The sequence below is a fragment of the Astatotilapia calliptera genome, chromosome 15 (genome assembly GCF_964374335.1).
Source record: "Astatotilapia calliptera chromosome 15, fAstCal68.1, whole genome shotgun sequence".
NCBI classification, from domain to species: domain Eukaryota; kingdom Metazoa; phylum Chordata; class Actinopteri; order Cichliformes; family Cichlidae; genus Astatotilapia; species Astatotilapia calliptera.
Genome location: NC_137436.1, coordinates 7645756 through 7670217, shown reverse-complemented (window position 1 = coordinate 7670217; position 24462 = coordinate 7645756). Strand labels below are relative to the sequence as shown.

General features: G+C 39.1%; 2 protein-coding genes across 3 annotated transcripts in view; one reads left to right on the top strand and one right to left on the bottom strand.

Moving 5' to 3' along the window:
• The window catches only part of nbas (NBAS subunit of NRZ tethering complex), a 179142-nt gene extending 162776 nt beyond the window's left edge, over positions 1-16366 (bottom strand). Inside the window, exons 1-8 of one of the 2 annotated variants that reach the window (XM_026142564.2) lie at positions 16164-16366; positions 15700-15751; positions 14438-14474; positions 11922-11999; positions 11246-11293; positions 10179-10222; positions 3618-3751; positions 2101-2234 (exon numbers count right to left, since the gene is read on the bottom strand). In XM_026142564.2, coding sequence (XP_025998349.2) covers positions 2101-2234; positions 3618-3751; positions 10179-10222; positions 11246-11293; positions 11922-11999; positions 14438-14474; positions 15700-15751; positions 16164-16256 — 620 coding nt within the window. In that variant the 5' untranslated portion in view covers positions 16257-16366. The remainder of the gene's footprint in view (positions 1-2100; positions 2235-3617; positions 3752-10178; positions 10223-11245; positions 11294-11921; positions 12000-14437; positions 14475-15699; positions 15752-16163) is intronic. The other variant, XM_026142563.2, reaches the window with a different exon arrangement.
• On the top strand, positions 16365-23629 carry ddx1 (DEAD (Asp-Glu-Ala-Asp) box helicase 1). Its single transcript, XM_026142566.2, has 26 exons — positions 16365-16566; positions 16688-16739; positions 16838-16901; positions 16987-17016; positions 17145-17241; positions 17393-17440; positions 17553-17636; positions 17756-17839; positions 17956-18032; positions 18125-18197; positions 18303-18379; positions 18466-18580; positions 18727-18865; positions 19064-19124; positions 19282-19380; positions 19505-19594; positions 19712-19900; positions 20099-20150; positions 20330-20476; positions 20619-20710; positions 21119-21191; positions 21315-21387; positions 22298-22340; positions 22425-22520; positions 22814-22934; positions 23125-23629. The coding sequence occupies exons 1-26, from the start codon at positions 16380-16382 to the stop codon at positions 23253-23255; spliced, it is 2394 nt and encodes a 797-aa protein (XP_025998351.1). The 5' UTR covers positions 16365-16379; the 3' UTR covers positions 23256-23629.
• Positions 23630-24462: the final 833 nt, after the last annotated feature.

Sequence of the window (24462 nt, the reverse complement as noted above, 5' to 3'; positions counted from 1 at the left end):
AGCAAGTTGCCTATAATTGAACTCTGGCACATAAACAATCAAAACACCAGTGTTCATGTGGAAAGTGTTAATGATGCGACAAAGCTGTTTTGAGGAAGATGACAGAGCAATTTCTCTCCCAGCTGCAATTAAAATGAGACATGGCAAAATAAATAATCAAATTTAAGTGGGCAATCTAAATTAGATTGGTGCTAGAGGGGATGACGTGTAATTTGTGTTTAGATATCTCGCTGGGGAAATGTTTCCTCTCAGTGTACATTGTATGGAGAGAAAGAGACTATGAAAGGTAGGAAGGGAAAGAAAGGGAGAACGAGGGAAATAGCCGAGGGATGTGCACAATTCCTAGACTTTGGCTTCCTCTACATATGCACGTCTTCGTACCACAGTAAAGCATGCATGTGAAGATATACATGTATGCAAAAAAGCACAACTTGCATAAACCTAAACCTAACATAAACCCATGTCTGCATCTGAAAATTTGATGATTTCACTATTTAATAAGGGACTTGGTTTTTAATGTTGTCCCCATAAGGAAGACACATCCCTATATTGTGATGATGAAAACAAATAAGGTCCCCACAACATCAGTAATACTTGAACCAATCACACACACACGCAGAAAAGAAATGCTGGCACAGTGTAAGAGGGTGAGAGAGGTGACTTATTGTCAAACCTCAGCTATAATTCTGAAATTCTAATTTAAACTGTTTGAGCGACAATATTGGAATGCAGTCATATGAAGAGGAAGAGTGAGTATAAGCTTAAAAACACTTTCAGAGGAAATCTGGTGCAAATGTCTCCCACATCTTAATTACCTCCCTTCTCTCCTTCTCTAGCTCTCTCTCTCATACACACACACACACACACACACACAGACTAACAGTTTGGATGTTTCAAAAGCATCCAACACCATTTATCCGCCTCTAATAGAAAAATAAATCAGCTTTCCCCTCGTCTTATTAGCAAACGCCACTATGCACGCTCAAAGCCGTCTTATCAAGATTCAACACACATTAAAACTTTCACCCTATGCCTTGGAGAGCCAGCAAAATAACAAACAAGATCGGGGGGGGGGGGGGCGGACCCTGAAATAATGCAACAGTGATAATGTTAAAAGGAAGGCTTGCACAGCTATTAGGAAAGCACATAGCTATTAGAATGTCATTAATCAAGTATTCAAAATTCCCATTTGCATGAGGAGTGGCAAGAAAAGGGAAATGGTATTAAAACGTTCAAGTATAGTATAGTATTAAGACACACCACAAAAAGCTTTAAACAAAAAAAGTGATAAGAATGAATAAATGCTAGAATGCATGCATTTAGATCATATAGTAACAAAGCAGAAAAGGTCTCCTCATCTAAGAGAGTTGTTAGCTTGAAAAAATGCAATGAAATTAGATAGCAATAAACAATAAGCAGGCACTTGAAACTGGAAATGCACCAACATCTCTAATTGGGAGGTGTTAATGATAACTGACAATTATCTGTTTGCTGTGAATGATCTTGATCACATCAATTTGCAATTATCATTCAGCACACTGTGTGGTTCTAAAGTGTAAAGCTGTGGCAGCGCAGTGAAGAAAAGGCTCATTTATGCAGGTTTATTGTGTTGTGACTGTTCAACAACAGACTCTCTAACTGACATATTGCACATATGGTTAATAAGCATCATCATCACTCTGAAACGGTGACCTGGCCTAATGCTAAATTACAGTGACACAAACACACAGAGAGGTTGGGAGCAAAAATGTAGAGGAAGAAATTGCCACTTAAGCCCTTAGTCCACTACATACTCCATATTACACATTCAGTAATATTCCTTTTTTTGTAACAAAATACAGTTATTGTCATGACTTACTCCTCAGTGATACATAGGAATGAAACACAGACAGTGAGAGGAATTAAAAAGTCAGACAAAGAGAGGAGTACATAAAAAGTGGTAATTGAAATTTAAGTGGTGAGAGCAGGTGAAGTGTAATGTGAAGGGTAAGTAATGAAAGGCCTTCTAATGGGTCAAAGGTGTTGTGCAAGTCATAAAATCAAAGTGTGACCCAGCCTAATGGAAAAAGGAAGTTTCAATCCAGCATTTTTGTGTCTCACCTGACTAGATAGCTTTTGAGGTTGCCACCATATGTGATCACGAGGAGCTCGGCTGACCACTGAGCACTAGCTGTATACTCCAGGAAGATCAGGCCTGCCACTGCACAACTGAAATCCCCGGGGAAGCTCGCCACCTGGATTTAAAAAGCAAGAAAACAAAGAAGAATCACTGACATGGTATCAAAAGACATCAAAATATGTAAAATTTGCTTAATTGTTAGTATTGATTTTTGTGCCCTCACAAATTTTTTTTTTTTTTTACTTGTTTATTTTTATTTTTTTAAAAACAACTAAAGTTACATCACACAAGCTGCATTTGCCAAAGGAAAAAAAAACAGGCAAAAGATTAAAAAAGAAAGTAATGAAACAGGGAATGAAAAACAACAGAAGCAGAAGACAGACAAAAGCTGAGTGTCGTGGGGGAAAAAGGGAAGAAACTGTCATTTTTTCATACACGCGTACACTTTCTGTCAAATTGACTTTTTATCAACCCTTCCAGAAATAGCATTAAGTCGCCACTGTGTGAACTTAACAGTGACAAACAAGGGGAACAGTACAAAGTACAGAAGAGGGGGATGGGGGGGGGGGGGGGGGGGGGGGTTCTGATGCAAGTGTGCAAGCACAAAGCAGAGATGCACTAAAGGAATGAGGATCACAGGCTTTGAAAGATGAGTGCGTGGCTAGGGAGAAGACGGGCGTCTGCGCTCGCCATCTCTGACAGGGCGGATAGAAAAATTGAAAGGAACGATGGACAGAAACAGAAGAATGATAATATGCAGCACACAGAGGGCATTAAACTGAGGGAGGAATAGCACATGGACTTGAAAGTGCAGGGAGAGGTACTAAGAGAGACACATGCAAGGATGACAGAGGAGAGCAATACAGGAGGTTCTGGGGGAGACAGAGAGAAGCTAGCATGAAAAATTAAAGAGGGAAGGTGATGAAGATGGGGGGCGGAGAAATGGGACACAATGGAGAAGAAGAAACAGAAAGTGAATTAGAAAGCAGAAGTGACGGGCAAAGAGAGCACAGAGTGTGTCTGACAAGGAGACATTTTCTTCAAAAGTGACAGACAGCTCAAAGTGCCCAGCAAAATGTGTGCTGCACTGAAACGGCACAGCTCAGCCCATCTCTGGAGGTAAGATTACGGGCCTGAATCCTCCTGCAGCCAGAAGTAGCACCGAATCTCCCGTAGCGTTCTATCAATTTGGCAGAATAAGAAACTATTTTCCAGAACTCAAAACTGATGCTTTCCTCCATATATCATACCACAAATGCATTCAGTTAAGATATAACATACTGTAGCCGAAGCAATCATCTGAGAAAATAGAAGAAACTATGGAGATGGGAATCATGGAATAACTCTGACTATGATACTTGCACGGTTGTGCTGATGGATCCTGAGCTAAGAGGGGGATCAAACTAAGAACAGGAAGGTGCTGGTTTTCACTTTGACTCACACACACAGCTTGAAACATTGACTTTTTTTTTTTTTCTTTTCTTAGAAGAACTGTTACCGGCGGAATGACGAAGAGTTCGCTGCCCATGAGGTCGAAAAGGCGCACGGTGCCGGTGCTGTCAGTGTAGGCCAGCAGAGTGCAGTCATAGCTCCACGCCACCCTTCGCCACTGGGGATTTGGGTCCTTCGGCACTGTAGCAGGTGATGAAACAGAACGTAAAACAGAAAGGAAGAACGAAAAGACGTTCAAGGAACCAAAGATTACAAATTAAGTCAGATGAAAAACTCTGCGAATAATCCCTTGTGATCCGACGTGTGCTGATGATGAATATGGATGAGAGGAGTCAGATAAGGCTAATGCGACACATCAACACAATGTGTGCAAGGTCCGATCCAGATCATCTTGGAAGGTTACTCAAACGTAAAACCTCAGTAATTGTCTATCAAAGACATGCACACAGACTTTCACACAAACACACACACACACACACACACACACACACACACACACGTATTGGGAGATGAGGATAAAGGTAGAGCCAGAGAGAAAGGTGGGGAGGAGAACGGAGACCATAAATTGAACTTTTATTGAAGTATAGACTACGCTTTAGCAATCTGCTGGCTCAGCTGTGCTGTGAGTGTAACCATATCGCTGTGATGAAGCACATCCGTGCCTGCTGGCATTTTCTCAAGGCTTCGCTGTCATCCTTCCCTCTGATAGAAGAGCCTGGGCAGTCTGACAGGCCTCTGATCCTGAGCCGGTTTTGAATACCTGATCGCCACATTAAACAGTATGGAGCGGTTGGGGGGTAAATGGGCGAAGACTTGTGCAAACATGAGCACAAACTCAGCAGAATAATCATTCAGGCATTAAACTAGATGCAAGTTTTAGCGCAGTCTCAGATTTTTGCAGTTGGAGAACAGTGTGAAACATAATATGATACCACGGGTGCTGTGTCTAAGCAATAAATTTCTAAAAAGGAAGTTATGTTTTTGTTGATATCACATAACAGCGCTATTGGCGTTTTCCTGTACTGAATTTCTTGGCTGCAGAGTGCTGCTGCAACCCCTGGTGGGCAATACTGCAAACTAATGGAGGCGTTGGATATTGTATGACTAGAATTTTAAATGAAGAACAAAGGGAAGAAGTGGGAGGCGAGACAGACAAAGAGAGAGAGAGAAAATGAGAGAAAGGGGGGCGCTGAGCGAAAAAGAGAGGGGGGAAACAATGAATCCGACACACTGAGAGACACAATAGCTCCCCAGATTTGAAGGCCTAAGTATCAGAGCGTACCTTAGGAAGGAAGTGCGCGATTTAACACACCTTTGAGACACTCAGCTTAGGAGCAGACAAGAACATGTAGCCGTTATGAAAACCATAAGTACCAAGTGCCTCCGCTACTCTTTTCTAGTTTTCTTTTAGGCTCTATATTTCAATCTTTTTTCTTTCTTTCTTTTTTTTTATTTTTTTTATTTCCCTCTCACACTGCCTCTCTTGCCATCTTGTCTCCCATTATGAATTGTATACAGTATGTTGGTTCTGCAGTTGAGAGGGCTCCATTTCCACATAGATGGCTTTTTTGGGGAGCTGGAAAATTGGATGCTACTGTCTATTTTTCTAGTGATGGCAGATGCTGAAGTTGAGGAGAATTGCACCCAATGACCCAACAGAAGCCTTCCATCTAAGGCCTTGCAGATGCATTTATCAGAACTCAACTCTTATGAATTACGCATGCAGGTGAGAGACAACTCCGCTGTAACAGAAGCAGGCAATGAGGACGAGTTGAAGAGGGGGTTGGGGACTGGACTGGCAGAGTGATACACAGGTGTAGACGCATTGAAACGAACACACAAAAACGACTGCACAAGAAAAAGAAAAGGCGGTAAAGCACACACACCACACACACACACACTTATCCATTAAACGCAAATGCCATTAAAGGCAGGATCACAGTGAAATCCATTAGGACAAATCTCTGTGAAATGAAATGAAGTAAAAGAAAAATGGAGGGAAAAAAGCGATGAAATGAATTGAAAAAAAGAGTAGGGAGGCTAAGGTTTACACAGGCCCAGGGGCTACTGTTATCCACACTTTGAACCATTAACGGCCCACAATGACAACTAGCCGGAACAGAACAAATATAGACACAATGCAGACTGAGAAGGTGCGGCAGAGATGACAAAAACAAAAATAAAACATGAAAAACTAATGGAAAAAAAAATATGGGCACAAAACTGGAATTCAAAACATGTTGTGATTTGTTTGCCATTTTAAACACAGCTATAGGTCCAAATAAATAAATAAATCACTGGCCATTTTGTTAGGTATACCTGTTGAACTGCTTGTTAATGTAAATATCTCATAAACCATAAATCACATGGTAGCAACTAGGGCTGTGCGATATGACCAAAATCTCATATCCCGATATAAGAATTCTATCGTCTCGATAACGATATAAATCACAAAAATGTAACATTTTCTGTAAATTCTGTAAATTCGACTGCGCGTCGTGTACCTGGAGTCGAGTGTTTTAACTGATGCATGAAACGACACATTTTTAGACATAAGTTGTAACGGCCACCGTTTTCTTTGTGAGTATTTATTACACAGCGTGCTGCGGGGAAAAGCTTGTTTTAAGTTTGAGTCTAAGGTTTATTTTTTAGCACCTGTCGGCTCTTTTTTTACTTCTCATCCGTAAATAATCTGCTCTTTCACGTGATTCAGTTTATTTTGAAAAGTCTCAACAGGAACTTGAGCTTTATTGTGAAAGGTTTATGTGGAACATAAACAAGCGGACACGCGATGCTGTTACCGTCGTTGTTGCCAACCAAAACGCATAAAAACAGGCGCTTGTCCGTCAGTAGTGTGGTTATATTAAATATAAGAGAAAGAGAGAACTTTAAGAAATGAATATAGCCACTACGGTGACCATCAAAACGATGAAAAAATATTGCCGTAAACAGTTTATTTTGCGACACCACGAAACAAACGATAGCATAAAATGAAACGATAGACGTTTTTATATCGTCATCCGATATATATCGTTACATCGAACAGCCCTAGTTGCAAATTAATGCATTGAGGAACGTTAACATGGTAAAGAGACCTGCTGAAGTTTAAACCAAACATCAGAATGGGGAGGAAAGGCGATTTAAGTGACTCTGAATGTGGCTTAGTTGTTGGTGCCAGATTGGCTGGTCTTAGTATTTCACAAATTGCTTATCTACTTGAATTTTCCTGCATACATCCACATTGGAATGGTAGGGTCAGAAATTGACGTAAACAACGTGAAAGCATGGATCTATCTCACTTTATGTCAACTGTTCAGGCTGGTGGTGGTGATTCTTGGCACACTTTGGTCCCCCGTCATTTAAATGCTGCAGCATAGCCAAGCATTATTCCTGACCATCCCTTTATGACCACACTCTACTACTTCTGATGTCTGTTGTCACAAAGCTCAAATGCCCTCCACAGTCACCAGAGCTCATCCCAATAGAGCTCCTTTGGGATGAACACAACAGGTATGTGCAGCCCACCAATCTGCAGCAACTGTGTGATTGCTATCATGTCAATATGGACTAAAGTCTCTGAGGAATGTTTTCATGCACCTTGTTGTTCTGAAGGAAAAAGGGGGTCCAACCAATTACCAGCAAGCTGTACCTAACAAAGTGAAAGAAGAGTGTATACACTCATGACCAATGCCTTCTTGTTTGTAATGCCTAGAAATATCAGAAACATAAAGGACGGCAAAGGGAATCTGGCAGCGACACTTCTCATATTTGAATTGACGCCAGTATTGTCAATTTATTGTTCAGACACTTTTAGAAGCCATAGTAACCATCCCATTATATTGCCTGTTATTCTAACAGACCTGCCTGGATTTACCCCCTCCTGACAGCTTCTGTCAGAAAGAGAACCTGGTTTAAGACGAGGGTGTTTGATTGGCTTGAGCTCAATTCTACTGCAGTTGCAACAGGCACTGAAAGGTTTGTGATCAGCATGAGCAGTGGGAACAGCAGTGGGTTCCCAGGGGAAACATGCCAGCATTGCAGCAAATGTAGACTAAATCCATCTTTTATGTATGAAATTGAACTGCAAGCAGATGGGCTACAGCAGCCACTCCTTTCAGCTACAGACAGAAAACTGAGGCTGAATGCAACAAAGAGCTGAGGCAGTTCTGAAGGCAAAAAGCGGGTACTAGCAAGGTGGACCTGTTGAAGTGTTCGCTGAGTGGACCTACAGGTCTTATATATGTAAGCATTTTATAAACCAAGTTCGATTTCACAGTCTTAAAGTGCACTCTCTTCACAGGGAGACTATATAGTGCCCTGTCCAAAATAGGAGAAGTAGATCATGAGTCTGGGCCAGGGATGGCTGAACTTTCAGAGTAAAATGCTTAGATATAGCGCCTTAAAATGTAGTATTATTCAGTAGCTTATCACATCAAAATTATTACACTTATGTAGGAAACGGTGTTGAGTAAGGTAATTTATGAACCAAGTGGTCCATTAGTGCTGGGGGGTGGATTATATCTGGATTTGTTACATAACCACTGTAGGCTTAAATAAACAAAAACAACAAAAAATAAACAAACCATAAATATAAAACATCTAAATCTGTCCAACTGCATTAGAAGACACTTCAGCATTATATGTTTTAAACGTCTGAGCTCACAGAAAGTTGGGGCTTACCTATGTTCAGATACGGCAATAAAACTAACACAGCACACAATTTCATCGTCTAATTAAGAATAACTGTTTTTATCTGTCACAACAAGGCTGCGTTTAATGAGCGATCATGTAGACACCGAGGTGATTATCCCGGATGCTGTTCACGTGTCTTTCACACAGTCTCACACACACTCCAAGCTCAGAGCAGACGTTAAGAAGCACAACAAATATTGTGCATAACATAATGTTCAATTTACATACAGTGAATTTAGAACTACAGCTTAAGAGTCAACCTCAATCACAGAGTGGACTTTTGATAGCTGCAGATGGAAAGATGCCACACGAAGCAGCTCCGATTCCTTTGTTTCCCAGCTTTCATTCACAGCAGATTCATAACAGCGGTTTACTCTGCAGTGATCCACAGACGCCAGTGAATCGACACCGTTCAACGTCATCACAGTACTCTAATTTATGCATCTAGAAAATCTGACAATATGCCCTGAAGGATTGTGTGGGATCATTTGTAGAAACAAGTCTCCAAATTAAGGACTGCTGATCCAAATACATAATTTCTTCTAATTATTCAGGGGATGTAAATCAGCTTTAATACCTACAGCGTTTACAGTTATTGCTTTTAACATCAATTTGATTTTATGAGGTTTTGTATACACATGCTACAGTTCTAAATAAATAAAAACACTGTAAATACACAATGCTTATTATTTAGCTACACTGGTTGTATTCTACTAGTGTAATGCCTGCTGTCAGAGGCATACTGACATCAGAGGTGGATGCCACAGTAGCTATTTGGTGGATTCCTAATCCTAAAACAGTATAGCTAGGATATTTAATATGTCCAGTAACTTAATGTGAAACCAACAGTATGTTCAGGGTCATTGGGAGGCTGGAGCATATCCCAGCTATCATGGGGTGGCAGACTGGACAGGTTGTCAGTCAGCTGCAAGGCTTGTGATGTGTATACCATTTCTAATACACAATCGGAATCCTGAGTATTTGTGCAATAACAATTCTTGCAATTTTGCCTTTCTACAAGACTAGAGTGTATTTTAACACAAACAAAGTGCAGACTTTCAGCTTTAACTGAAGGAGGATTACTAAAGTATTGCATTAACTGAATTACAGCCAGCAGTTTGATGTCCAGGTGAGGCCTGTTCCCTTGTTATGCTATGAAATATTAAGCAAATAAAAAGTCTGGAGTTGATTCAAGATTTTTTATGCTTTGCTCGGATTCAGGCAAATGCGTTCACTTATTAAACTTGTATTTCATAGCTGTTCAACTCTCAACATGAGGTCCAATGGGATGTTGATGCAAATTAAGGATGCCATTATTAAGCTGAAAACACAAAATAAACCTACATTATTAAAAACTAGCACCAAAAGGGCTCATAAACCACAAAAGAACCAAAGCAGATGTTCACCAATTCTTTCCTTCTGGCATTTATTATGACCAAGAGATAAAAAAATTAAGAAAAGAAGAGATAGGAGAGTGTTGATGGTGCATAGTTTATCCACCAGAGACCTTAAAAATGTTTTCTATTTCTGAGTTAGTCACCTGCGCTCAGACTAACAGAACAATAAATACAAAATTAAACAACAATAAAGCAACAAAAGGTTGGATTTTTGGGTTCTAGACTTTAAGGCATTAACACAGTAAAATTGCAATCTTTTCTATTCATATACGTGTAACTAGAGTAGTTCATTACATGGTATATGAAAACACACACACAAACCAGATATCTCTTAAATAAACTCAAAGCATCTGACATACCACATAAAGGAGTACAAGGGCACACACACTGTACTCTACAACATTAACCCCCACATTTATAAAACAAATGGAGTGCTTAGTGAAGTAAGTTATGGCGATTTAATCGTCATTTACCAGGAACAAGAATGTGACTGATAATACACAGGGACAAGGTCTTACCCTGGCACTTCCCAATGAGTGAGCCAAAGTCATCTCTCACAGACCTGAGGAGGAAACGTGCACACACAGAAAAAAAAAAAAGTAAGGAGAGGTGGTATTGCACAGTGAGACATTGATACAATTCTTATACGAACTGGTATAAGTTGGGTTATAACAGCCACTGACGGCCTGCCAACTAAAGTAGCTCAATAGATCAAGCAGACAAGTGGGGGTAGGCAGTGTTTCGACAGACTCTTAAAGGAGCTCAGGGGATAAGGCCTTGAGCTGACTTAACACCCACTCACACAACTCAATTCATGCCATGAAGCGCAGCTATAAAACGTTGTGATTAAACAACAACAGTGTGAAAAAAGGACAAAAGAGTAGCCCACACTATCAAGCAGAGGCAAAAGCGAAGAGACCTGACTGCTCTTGATCATAAAAGGTCAACTACATTTAAATTTGAGCATACTGAGAAACAGAAACATTCAGCTTTTTCATATTGCTCCATGTATGAAACCGCCTTCCAGTTACACAAAGGGTCACGTGGAGCAAACGCTTTACAATGAGTGTACGATTAGTCTCCAGAGAGTAAGGCATCCTAATATATCTAGTTCACGGCTATAGATTTTCATTTTGAAATTTTGCTCATTTTAAAGCACTACATTATGTCAGTGAAGCACACTGCTGACTGAGTGCATTTTTTCTGCGCACAGGGAAATTGGATTTATGTCAGGAAATAATTACAAGCACTGAAAAAGAACACACAGATATTCATGCGTGTGTATGTTTTGATCGCTTTCCTTATACACCCACAAATGAAAAGGGAAGCATTGGTGTTTCCATTGTTAGCTTGAATTTTTTCAGATGGGTGCTACGAAAGTACACTAAACTGATTCAAATATTTTCCTGTGATGGATTACACTCTGTACTGATGCTCGAAACACAGTTTTCATCTTTTAAATGCAAGCTGACATTGGACTTCTTTGTTAAAGCGAGATGTGATAAATCACCCCCTTAATTAAGACTATCACTCACACACACACAAACACACAGCCTCAAAGAGAGAGACAGAGTTCAGTAATTACCTAATTTCCACACACTGATCTTGAACCACTGCCAACAGTTTGCCATTGCTGTGGAGTAAAACAAGAGAATGGGTCAGGAATCACTGAAAAAAAAAAATCAAAGAGAACAGAAGAAAAGCAGAAGAGCAAAGAAAGAAAGACATAAATAGATGGTATTGTCTATAATATAAATCAAAATTAGATGAAGACCCTCAAGAGTGAAAAGATTATGTGTGGGATATTGTGTGTGTGTGTGTGTGGGGTGGGGTGGGGGGGGGGGGGGGGGGGTTGAATGATAAAGATGGGAATAAATGTCCAGGTTGGACTGCTGAAAGAGAGAAGGAACAGTAATAATCGGGAGCATTAAGCGTAGCAAAAAGAGTTTCAGAGGAAATGAAATGAGAGAGAAAAGATATAGGGGCAGACGGAAATCAGCCACATCAAACTAATGGACATCTGCAGCATCTTTGACCACGCTTCTCACTGTCTCGGATGGTGGAATCGATAGTCAATTAAAAACTGCCTTTCTACTTGGTTTGTCTGTTGTAATGAGTGCAATTAAATGATCGGCTGAGGGGATAGGCAAGGGGAGAGAGAGAAAGACTTAGTGTGTGTCAGCAACAAAGTAGCTCACATTCAGGTATTGATTACAGAGACGGAGCATGTCTGTAAGTGAGCGTGTGTGTTTTTGTTGCACCTTGCAAGCACCAGCTGCCAGTTGATCTGCTTGTTTGCCAGGCGGACAAGACCGAGAGGCAGGGACGAGCTTGAGGGGCTGGGAAACACAAGGTCAAATAAACGAGAAGAAAAAACAAATTATAACAGGTTAACCATTAATCAGTAGGTACATTAACAGAGTACTTTACCTAAAAGGTCTAGTGCATACAAATTATATTACAAGTGATTTTATATAGGTTTTATATAATTTGTTGGATGTAACTACATTATGTTATTTTATTAAAATCAAGTCAACTCAAATCAAAGTCACTCATTTTAAAAATGAGTGACTTTGATTTGCTGATTTTGATTTCCTTTCCAAGAACTATAACTGTCAGGATATTCATCAATCAATTTTCTTCTCTACCAAAACAAAGGCAGGTGCAACAGATTTACTGTATATAATAAAACAAATGTCAGTTACGTGCATCCATTATGTTAATAACGTCAGACAACAACACCATATCAATGTCTTTCTCTTTTTCACTCAACTCCACAACTTTCCTGCTTTGATATGTTGCTCATACTGAGGCTGCTGGATTATGGTTGGCTTGGAGCTCTGGACAGCTTTAGCTTTACCTACTTTGCCTTTGTTAAAGTCTTTAAAATGTTCATATTCAGCTGGATGAGAGTGATTTAAATTATATATTATGAACATTTTCATAATCGTCCTGGCCACAGTTTACTTTGTCTTCACTCACAGTGAGGAGCTTTCTTGATAATGCTACAGTTTTAAACTGGTCCTTTGTATAGACACAACAACGGTTCATCCCTTTAGTTAGGAGCCTTTTTATGCTTGAATGACTCAAAGGTCAGCGTTAAGTGACTTAACAAATGCAAAAAGATCACTATGAAATCAAACAGGTACAATGACTGGAAAGAAAATTTTGTATTGTGGGTGGGTATTGGGGGGGGGGTTCATTCATAATTTATATAGATTTTTTTTTCCTGTCTGTACAGCCTCGTTTTTGAATACAGTAGTTAGCAACATTAGCCACAGCACGTATGTTTTCTACAATATTTAAACACAAATATAAATATGTGTAAACGTGTTTTCGGCTGAACACGTTCCCCCATTCAACAAATGCAAATAGCACAGCATGTGGACAACAGCCTCATTCTATCCAATACAATTGCTAATACGTTCTCATCCACAGAAAGAGAAGGGGAACTGGGACATAAACATGGCTGGAGGAGTTCTTAAATATTTAATAAGGTTATTGATGTTGCCAGCAAACCACCCGCTGAGAGGATAAGCAGGCCTTGGTGCTAGAGAATTACAGAATCTACCGCAGGAAAAATCGTTGCGTGTGTTAGTGTTATATATCGGGAGAGTGTGAGAAGAATATTTTCAGACTGATGTAACATTTACCTACAAAACATGTGGGTCAATATGAAGCTACTTTTGGCTGCTCTCTTTTCACAACAGTGGGTAAATTAGTTGGCCAAGTTGTGGGCCAAATTTGAGTCTTTCCCAGACTGATTCTGGACCCCAGGCCTTATGTTTGACACCCCTGACCTAAGCCAATGACTGACTTGTGTTATGGGTTGCAGTAAGCTGTCATCTTAGTTAGCAATATAATGTACTATAGCACTATAAATATATATTCAAGATACACGTCTAAAAGGAAAAAAAAAAAAAAGCATTTTTATTGCCTTTTACAATTAAACATTTAAGACGGTAGACGGTATAGCATATATGCATGGGCAGCATTTTTTCAGAGGGACATACTGATTAAAACAGTATGCAAAAAGTCCACATTTTGAACATCTCATTTGAAACATGATGTACATTGTAACAAATTCTGATAAATTTGATATTTTTTTTAAAGACATAGCAGACAAGAAAGGGGCCTTATTTCAAATACCAAGAACTTTCTGTTTGAAATGTTTTGACTTTATGTCAATATAATGTTAACGGCTGTATCGTCATTTAGCTTTACTATGTTATTATTAATTATTTAAAAATCACAATAATTAATAATATTTATTTTTCACCTATAATAAAACTAAAATTATGATATTTTTTAATCTGCATTGCCAAGTTACATCTGTTGATCTACAATGTCTCAAAGTAAAAGAGTTGACACTATTCCTTTTACAGTTCAGTAGCACTGTTAGTGCTGCTGCTTATTGCGTCACTTAAAAAACAGCAATGAAGCGTGTTAATTTTTAGCGCATTTAATACTCAAATATTTTTACCAAGACAGAAAACAAAATCAGAATAAAGTTCTTGTCACTATGTACATCACATTACTAAAAGTCTTCCCGACACAAGATTTTCATAGTCAAAGCCAAAGAAAAACAATCACATTACTTCATCCATAAGGTTTGGGATTGTTATGAAATATGTAATGCGTATCTGTAAAAATCGGATTAATATTAAGCACTAGGAGTCACAGCTTTATGCAGCATGTTTGTTGTTTACACTGGTGAAATAACAGCAAGTCATGCCTGGAGCAGACAGCAATCCTTTTTAAAATAATAATGGCTTACCTGTACCACAAATAGTGAAGGATCAAGCGGAAAGGGCCTGTAAGAAATGTATGACAGGTAGTTATTAATAAATGTCTGATCACGTACAGTTTAGTTTTTTCTCTTTGTTTCATTGTTACTGATTTTACTTGCTTGTTGTTTTTTTAAACACACTTCTGGTGCAAACTATTGAGATCCTAGCACACGTGGCAATATGTTATCAGCCTTAAAATTTAATGCTATCATATGCTCATATGCATATGGACTCTGGGCCACAAGCCTAGACTCAGCTTTACTTCACTCACATCCAAACTGAAGCAAGCGGTTTTCCTCTTTTATAAGGAGGCAACGCTAAAGGGACATGGCGCAAACAGAATGATGTTAAAAATGATGCCTTATCAATAAAATTTTAATGTTTATTAAACAGGGTTTTCTTAAGAATAGTGTTGTAGGCTAGAATTTTATTCTTTTTTATAGTATTCTGTTATTCCACCTTGACTACAATTGCAGAAATGTTCCTGGCTTGTTTATTTGATTTTTTATTGACTATTTGGACCAATTTGGAGATTCAGATTACCATGGAGATTGTTTTTCTGGTGGGAGGAATCCTGAAAATCCTGGGGAAAAACTGATGTAAACATCAGAGAACTCCACACACAATCCTCAGTTGCACAGCTTAAAGTAACAGCTGAGATCTGGACAACACTAGCCTCAGTCTCAGAGATTAAGCCAAACAGGATCAATGTTTCTGGAAGCATTTACATTAGAATATGAAGAGAAACTGTCATCTATAACAGACTCTAGCATCATGTTGTGATATGATAAAATATGATATGATCTATCACATGATATGATCATTTTTGAATGAGGAAAATAGACTTTCACAGATTTTGTTTAATTTGCAGTGTCAATAAATCACCACACCTGTTTTCCATTTTCCTAATGAAATATGAAAATAGATGAACTCAAGATGAACTCATGAATCAAGACTTTTGCACAGTACTGGATGCTGGATGGACTTTAATATCTCAGTAAGAAGATTGTATGCCTTCCAGCCTCTATGATCTCCATACTGTATTCTGGTGTCATAAATAAAAGAACATCAAGCAAAATACATATAAAGATTGGCGTGGTGGACTGTTGGTAAGTTTATTGATCATTTTAGAATAGCTACAATCAATGTGAGGATGTAACTGCTTCGGGCAAGTGCTGTATAGCTGTATATATGCAACATATGCATGCATGCATATTATCACACCATGGCAACGAAAATCAGAACTTACCTGTCACAGCTTTTGCAATTAGAGAGGTGCTGTACTCCTTGTTGCCTCGCAACTGCAATGTAAAATAGTAACAGATGAGCTGCGATTGCCATATTTTGATATTGATTTTCCAATTTCATTCTGGAGTTTTAATGAAACCTAGTGATAGGTCGTTTCTCTGACAGAGCAGATTTTTGATTTTAGATCATTATAAAAGCTGCAGGTAAATGAAAGGTATGCAGGACACTAGTGCTAAATGAGCACTTGCTGCTCTGCTGTGTGGTGTATGACGTGCGACGGAAAGGTGAAACTTTGTTTATCAAGACAACCAACTGCAACTTATCATGTATTTGTGCTACGTGGCTCTGGGCGGCTGACCCCACGAAACTCAAGGCGGTTGTCTTTCGCTGGTCATTTCTACAGATAGCTGCTCACCACAAGAGCTACGCCGTGAATAAAAAACCGCAAAAGTGAAAGCTACCAACCTGAGTGTCCGTCTCTGGAGGCCATTCAGTAATAACCAGTAAATCGTATAAAATGTTTTCTTCTTCGCCCTCAATTAAGCTTTCTTCGGCCATGTTTACAGCTGTCAGAAATCTACGGCGACAAGCAGGGACAAATTATAAAGAAACGCGTTTGTAATTGAACTGTTGCTAACCGTCTATAAAAGCGGTTTTGTGATTTTATTTGGCTTATTATAAATGTTAATATTAGCTTTTGTATCTCAAGTCCACAAGCGACATTTTTTCTCAACCCCCCGCTTTGTTTTTACGAACTTGTTCACTATCCGGAACTATTTTTTCTTGGCTGTTGAGGGGGAGCATTTGCTGACCGGCACATCCGGTTGCGTTGCACTTGTACTAGCAGCAGCAATGGCAGCGTTTGGTGGTGAGATTTTTACATTCCTACTTAATTTTGACGTTACGGTTTTAAATTGCTTACACATCAACTGTCGTTTTGAAGCTACGTAAGCCCACTCAACCATTTAATATGTGTTTTTATGTAACAGAAATGGGGGTAATGCCTGAAATCGCGCAGGCTGTGGAAGAGATGGACTGGCTGTGAGTCCAGCTACAAATTTGCAAAATCATGCATGCTGTTGTATGCTTACATTTTAATATTTGATATCAAACTGACTAAATGTATAATCGGTTTTCAGGTTGCCTACTGACATCCAGGCGGAGTCCATCCCCCTCATCCTTGGTGGAGGAGATGTGCTCATGGTAAGCTTGGTTCTCTGGACACATTTGGCTCACAGATATTTGCACTCTGCTGCGAGGCTGACATCTGACTTTTCTGTCTTCTAAGGCTGCGGAAACTGGCAGTGGCAAAACAGGAGTAAGTACTTAACAGCGACACAAACTTGGGAGAAATGCCTTCTTTTTTTTTTTTCTTTGTATGTCTACACTGTATATATTTATTTTCACACTTACTGAGTCATGACAGTTTCCCATTGTCCTCCTCAGGCCTTCAGTATCCCTGTGATCCAGATTGTGTACGAGACCTTGAAGGATCAGCAGGAGGGCAAAAAGGGCAGAGCCTCTATTAAAACTGGAGGAGCCAGTGAGAATATTTAATCAGTTATTTGGTTTCAGGCTTCATGATTCATATCCCATCTTAAATGTGTGCATATAAATTAAGACTTTTAATGTTGGGTAGACAGTATAGAGTGTTCTGCAGGTGTTTGACCTGCTCTTCTTTTGTTTTGTCTCAGTTTTCAACAGCTGGCAGATGAATCCTTATGATCGCAGTACAGCCTTCGGTAAGAACAGATCATAAACATGCAATGTTTATGTAAATGTCACTTTCCAGCTTTTTGTTTTGATTTTTTTAAACAACATCTGCTCATTGCCTTTTAATGTTTTTCTTCTTAGCAATTGGGTCAGATGGACTGTGCTGCCAGAGCAGGGAGTTCAAAGAGTGGCATGGCTGTCGCTCCACTAAAGGTGTCACCAAAGGTGTGTGATGTACACAAGTGCTTACGGAGTGATCAGAGAATCAAATAATCGTATGATGGATCAAGAAACATAAAAGTGTAAATTATTATCAGTCCTTATATGTTTGTTTTTCTGTTTAGGGAAGTACTGCTATGAGGTGACCTGCCATGACCAGGGCCTGTGCCGGGTGGGTTGGTCTACCAGTCAGGCGGCTCTGGACCTGGGTATTCTTTTCTACCATCTACAGTATTAATGCAGCAGAAAATGCTCCACTTTAAACAATTTATTTCACCAGGGCACTACTGTAATTTAACACCAGACTCTTTGTTTTTCTTTCTAGGAACTGATAAATATGGGTTTGGTTTTGGTGGGACTGGAAAGAAATCCAACAACAAGCAGTTTGACAGCTATGGGGAGGTAACAGATAATGAAAGATCATATTATTTACACGTTTAAAGAAATTTGGGAATGATTTTTTTAAATGGGTTCTCTTTGCTGTTTTTTTTTAGGAGTTTACCATGCATGACACTATTGGATGCTACCTGGATCTAGAAAAGAGCCAAATTTCATTCTCTAAAAATGGTATGGTCCCAGTTTTTCTATTATAAAAAATAAATAACCTATTCAAAGTTGTTAGAAATAGAGAAATAACTCATAATTGGTTTATGTTGTGTTTTTTTTCATCAGGTAACGACCTGGGTGTGGCTTTTGAAATCCCTCAAAATCTGAAGAATCAAGCTTTCTTTGCTTCCTGTGTGCTCAAGGTATCGACGGATATGACAACACAGTGATGGCAGAGAACATATAAAACTGATGCCTGACTGACACCATCATCTTTTCTGTTTTACAGAATGCAGAGCTAAAGTTTAACTTTGGAGGAGAAGACTTTAAACACCCCCCTAAGAGTGGATTTGTTGCCCTGGACCAGGCACCAGAGGGTCATGCTGTCAAATCTTCTCAGACAGGTGTGTGCTTTCAACCTCATTTCAGGCACTTAAGACAAGATTGTTCCTTTTACGGTATATGCCTTCTTTCACTCACTGGTGTTAAAACAAGGTACATTTTCAAATTTGAGTATTCCAAGTACAATATTTCTTCTGTGATTGTGCAGGCAGTGCCAACGTGAGTCAGGTGAAAACATCCTCAAATTCACCCAAAGCCCTGATCATTGAGCCGTCTAAAGAACTGGCTGAACAAACCCTCAACAATGTCACGCAGTTTAAGAAATATGTGGATAATCCCAAACTCAGGTATGACACCATGGAGGTGGTATCGACACTGAGTGACACAAACTGAAAAAAACCTCGACTTAAAAAAAGAAATAAAAATGCATTTGTAGTAACAATCCAGATTATTCTGTCATCCCTTTAAAAACATCATTTGCCTGCGTTTTTACACCACCAGATGGAGCCGTGCTATTTTGGTAATTTGTCAGTCTGTCATTGCAGGGAGCTGCTGGTGATTGGTGGTGTGGCTGCCAAAGACCAGCTGGCTGCTCTGGAACAGGGGGTATGTGACACGTACAGTTACGCCTACTCCCATCCCCAAAAAACAAAAAACGTTGACTTATCGGTAGTTTTAATTACTGTAAATCAAATTGTTGAAATATGTTTTTTAATTGGATGCCATTTTTCCTCTTTTTTTCCTGGTGTCATCTTATAATTAGATTGACATTGTGGTGGGAACACCTGGTAGATTGGATGACCTCATTTCCACTGGGAAACTGAGTTTGTCCGAAGTCCGCTTTCTGGTGCTGGATGAGTGTGTATGTGAATTCTTTTTGTTTTTTTATAGATTACACATATGTTTTGTTTTGGGGTTTTTTATGGTTGATATATATAATATAGCATAAAATCCCTTAACTATTTTGTGTCTTTTGTGTATCTCAGGACGGCCTCCTGTCAGCAGGTTATACAGACTTCATCAACAGGATCCATAATCAAATCCCCCAGGTCACCTCTGATGGCAAGAGACTGCAGGTAATGCTGAGCATAAATTACATGTGTGAAATTAAACCTGTGTACTATGATAGATGTTGTAGTAGAAGGATGTTTGCTGGCATTAGTAGTTTAGGTGACGATCTCTTTATTTTCCAGGTCATTGTATGCTCAGCGACACTGCATTCATTCGATGTGAAGAAGTTATCCGAGCGCATCATGCACTTTCCCACCTGGGTGGATCTGAAGGGGGAGGACTCTGTTCCGGAGACTGTCCACCACGTAGTGGTGCCCGTCAATCCGAAGAGCGACCATCTGTGGGAGCGCCTCGGCAAGAACCACATCCGGGTGAGTTCCTCGTGCTCGGGGAAGGAAACCGAATAAACAGAAAAGTACTGAAACATCAAGTTAAGCAATTCGGCTGTGTTTCAGACTTGGGTGGAGGAATAATCACCTTTTTATTCTACACTATGTATGTTGTTATCATGTCTTTGTCTTAGTTTAGAGTTGTGGTGATTTAGCTGTTTCCTCTGTTTCTCTGGGTAGACTGATGAAGTTCATTCAAATGATAACACCAGACCAGGAGTCAATACTGCAGGTAGGTGCAGTTGAGCAGCACAGTTCAGACCGCTCATCTTCATCACCCTGATAGAAAGTGTAAAATGTCATTATTGTCCATTCACTCCAGTCAGTATACACATCACATAAACAACACAGATAACACTTACCTTAATATGAACTTCAGTAAAGGTGTGTGTGTGTCTTTTTGTGAGTCAGAAATGTGGTCAGAGGCCATCAAAATCCTGAAGGGCGAGTACACAGTGAGAGCCATTAAAGAACACAAAATGGACCAGGCTATAATCTTCTGTCGTACCAAAATTGACTGTGACAACATGGAGCAGTACTTGATTCAGCAAGGAGGAGGTAGGCTGTGTTGGAACAATTTAGATGTTTTTGTTTGAGCCACTACAGAAGTTTAGAAAGTGAAAAAAGACACAGTTAAATATGAATACTTGGTCTTTTTCCCCCAGTTACAAATGGCTGAGTTCATGTGTGTCTTCTTCAGGTCCAAATAGCAAAGGTCACCAGTTGTCCTGTGTTTGCCTCCATGGCGATCGTAAGCCTAATGAGCGGAAAAATAACCTGGAGCGCTTCAAGGTAAAATAACAAAAAAAGCTAAACAAAGCAAAAATCATAACCTGCTTATGCTGTTTAACCTCCTAAGACCCGAACTCTTCCACGGCATGCATTTTTTATTTCTCTTTGATATTTGGGCATATTGGGGCCCAATGAATGTAAAAACAAAGAATTACCAGATTTTTTGTTTTACCTTATTTTGGTTTTTAAGAAAAATAAGAGCCACATATGAGGATATTCGTTTAAAATTTTGATAGAACAGTAGCAGTATAATGTCCTCGTAAGTGGATATCAGGCTCTTGTAGAGCAAAATTGATTATTTTGGTCTAAATAACCCAAAAGGTGATGTCCACATATGTGGACGTCAGGTCCTAGGAGGTTAACAAAGTGCAACCAGTCAGTGTTTTTGAGGATTGTTTGTGTTCTCAGAGAAAAGAAGTGAGGCTGTTGATCTGCACTGATGTAGCTGCCAGAGGAATTGACATCCACGGAGTTCCTTATGGTATATGGATGCTTGCTAGAAAATTATATTACTTTACAAATAAAAATTATATATTCAGTGAACATTACAGAAGAGTTGCTATATATTTCTTTATATATTTATGTTAATGGTTTCTTCCTCCAGTGATTAACGTGACTCTGCCAGATGAGAAGCAGAACTATGTCCATCGTATCGGCAGAGTGGGAAGAGCTGAAAGGTACCTACTGAATTTATTTTGTTATAACTTAACTTATTTATTCATTTTAATATTCATAAGTTTGTGTGAAAGATTATGTTGTATTGGTTAAATATATGTATAAATGTATTTATTATTTACTTGCTGTTAATCAGGAAATTCAAACTGCAGTTCCACCAGTAAAAATCTTCCATAATTCAGGCCAATTACAGTCTAGATTTTAAAGGGCAAAACAAACATGCATTTAATTCAACTCAATCCAGTTTTATTGGCATTACACCAGTTCATCATTTATGTAACGCCAAATCACAACAACAGCCACCTCAAGTTGCTTTATATTCTAAGGTAAAACCCTACAATATTATAACGAAAGAAAGGAACCCCAAGAATCAGATGATCGCCTTTGACCAAGCACTTGGCAACAGTGGGAAGGAAAAACTCCTTTTTAACAGGAAGAAACCTCCATAGAAGGACAGTCATCCCTGTATGTACTACAATAGCTGAAAGAAGGGGGGAAAAAAACAAGGTTAGAATTTATCATTCTAGCAAGTCGCCACTTTGAAAACAAAAAGACAGAGTTCTTGTTTAAACAACGATAAACGTAGGATACTATCACTCTAGTCGGCTGCCCCTTATGAAGGTGAAAGCATTAACGAAATGGAACGCAGTTCCTAAATAAGTAGGAGTAATCAGCCAAAGTCAATCTGGAAGTAGATGACAAAGGCAAAGTCATCTACTTCCTTTCTTTCTTCTTCCTTTTGTCATCTTCTTCTCTTCCATCTGTTCCTTTTAAAGGTCACAAGAGCAGATCATCTGCATCATCATTGCCACCTCAAACTTTCACATGGCGTGCCTGAGTGACGACAAACAATAAATTATAATGTAATCTCTACGTAGCATTGATGTTGTGTAATTTCTTTTCGACTTACAGAATGGGATTGGCTATCTCCTTAGTTGCTATGGAGAAAGAGAAGGTAAGGTGGAGTATAGGTGTCTGTTTAGTCCATATAAGTTTGAATTTTGTATGTGATTTTAAGTACACTTTTCTACCTGTGCAGGTGTGGTACCATGTTTGCCCGAACCGAGGCAGAGGTTGCTACAACACACGACTGAAGGAGGATGGAGGATGCACCATCTGGTATAATGAAAAAGAGGTGAATAAAGATGCACACAAAACTAGTCTGGTTGATACAGCAGCTCCAATTTACTGTTTGAAATACAAACATGTGTGATACAGCAGTTCTTTTGAAAGGACTGTATAAGCAGCACATGCATTCATAATCACTCTTAGGTTTGGGGTGTGCCAGGTTAATAATCCAATACATTCACCTTTAAAACCAGTTGGGAAGTAAAGTTACACACAACATACTTTCACTCACACATCCTCATCATGCACTTTAAACTCTGCTTGTGTCATTTCTTTTTCCCCTTTTTCCTCTGATCACAGCTCCTTTCAGAAATCGAGGAACATTTAAAGTGCACCATCACCCAGTGTGAGCCAGACATCAAAGTACCCGTGGATGAGTTTGATGGAAAGGTGACCTATGGGCAGCGCAGAGCGATGGGAGGTATGTGTGACAAAAAGGAAGGATAACATGTCTGCACAAGACTACGGGAATGGTTGCATATGCACATTAAAGTATATCTGTTGTTTGGAAGGATTATAATGAGCATTAAAGCATCATGAGGCAGGTTGTAGTATTTATTATGTCTGCTCGTGTGTTGAGCTTGACCAGGAAACCTGTCGTCTTTGTCTAGGTGGTAACTACAAGGGTCACGTAGATGTTCTGGCCCCAACCGTCCAGGAGCTGGCAAGCCTGGAGAGAGAAGCCCAAACATCCTTTCTTCACCTGGGTTATCTACCCAACCAGCTATTCAGAGCCTTCTGAACCTAACTCCAGCTAGCAGAATAGCACTACATGCCAATCATATACAATGGGGAAACAAAAACAAAACTGATTTTTAATTTACATGAGTTATAAACGAAAAGGTGTCGGGATTTCCAGAATTTCAGCATTGAATGGCAAAGGACTATTTTTTTGTTTTGCATTTAGCGCCAAGGCCTGTTGAGACGGCTGGCACAATGATTTCGACGTCACTTCCTGCTACACTTGAATTGAAAACCGTATATACTGTATACTTAATTCTGATTGGTTGGTTTGGTTTATATGGCTGAGTGAATCATTTAAGACATTTATATAGTAAAACTTCACTGAAAGTGACTTTGTTTTCTTTTCTCCATTAAACGTTAGTGGCGTTCTCAGCTTGGATTTGGTTTCTTACATTTAATCATCAGCAAAGAAAGACAAACCTGTATTTGTTATAAGCTTTTCTGTGCATTTAGTTTGTGTTTGTGTCCAGTGATTTCAGTTTGAAGAAATTTTTAAGAAGCAGTGGGGACATGTTTGGAAAGAGAAACATGCAGTAGATTAAATAAAAGGTACCTATGTTATTATTAAAAAAAATAACTCTGGTTTGAGAAGTCATATTTTAAATTTGGCAATCACAAGGTGTCCATTACCCTAAAGCATACTTATAATAAAAGAATGAAGGCCATTCTGCTTAAATACAGTGTGAGAGGTGATACAGAGGCTAATAACTCATAAGAAAGGGGTTTAATGAGGTCGTGAAAGAGAAAATAGAAAGTAGCCATTTCCTCACAGCCATTCATTTAATGAGATTGCTTTTTTTCTGCCCACATTACCTGCAGCCCACTGGAAGAATGCACTAAAAGACATTTCTGCATTGGTACTTAGAAAAAGGGGAAAAATAATTTTTAAGATTGAATTTTTAAATTTACGATAATGTTTTTTCTGAGTTATTCATCCCAGGAGTTCAAATATTTATTTATTTCCACCTGAGCCTTTAAAAGTGAAGCATTCCTTGAATGAAATAATGCTCTTTTCTGAGTTTTCACTCAGTTTTACCACCTTTCCCCAGTCCCTTATTTTTATTAATCTTCACTTGCCCTAAGGCACCTTTGTACATGAACTGTTTGAAGCATTGACTACAGGAAATTGTATTTTATATATTTATTTATATTTTATATGCTTTATAGTCAAATAACCTTTTCTATAGCTTATGTGTAACATTATT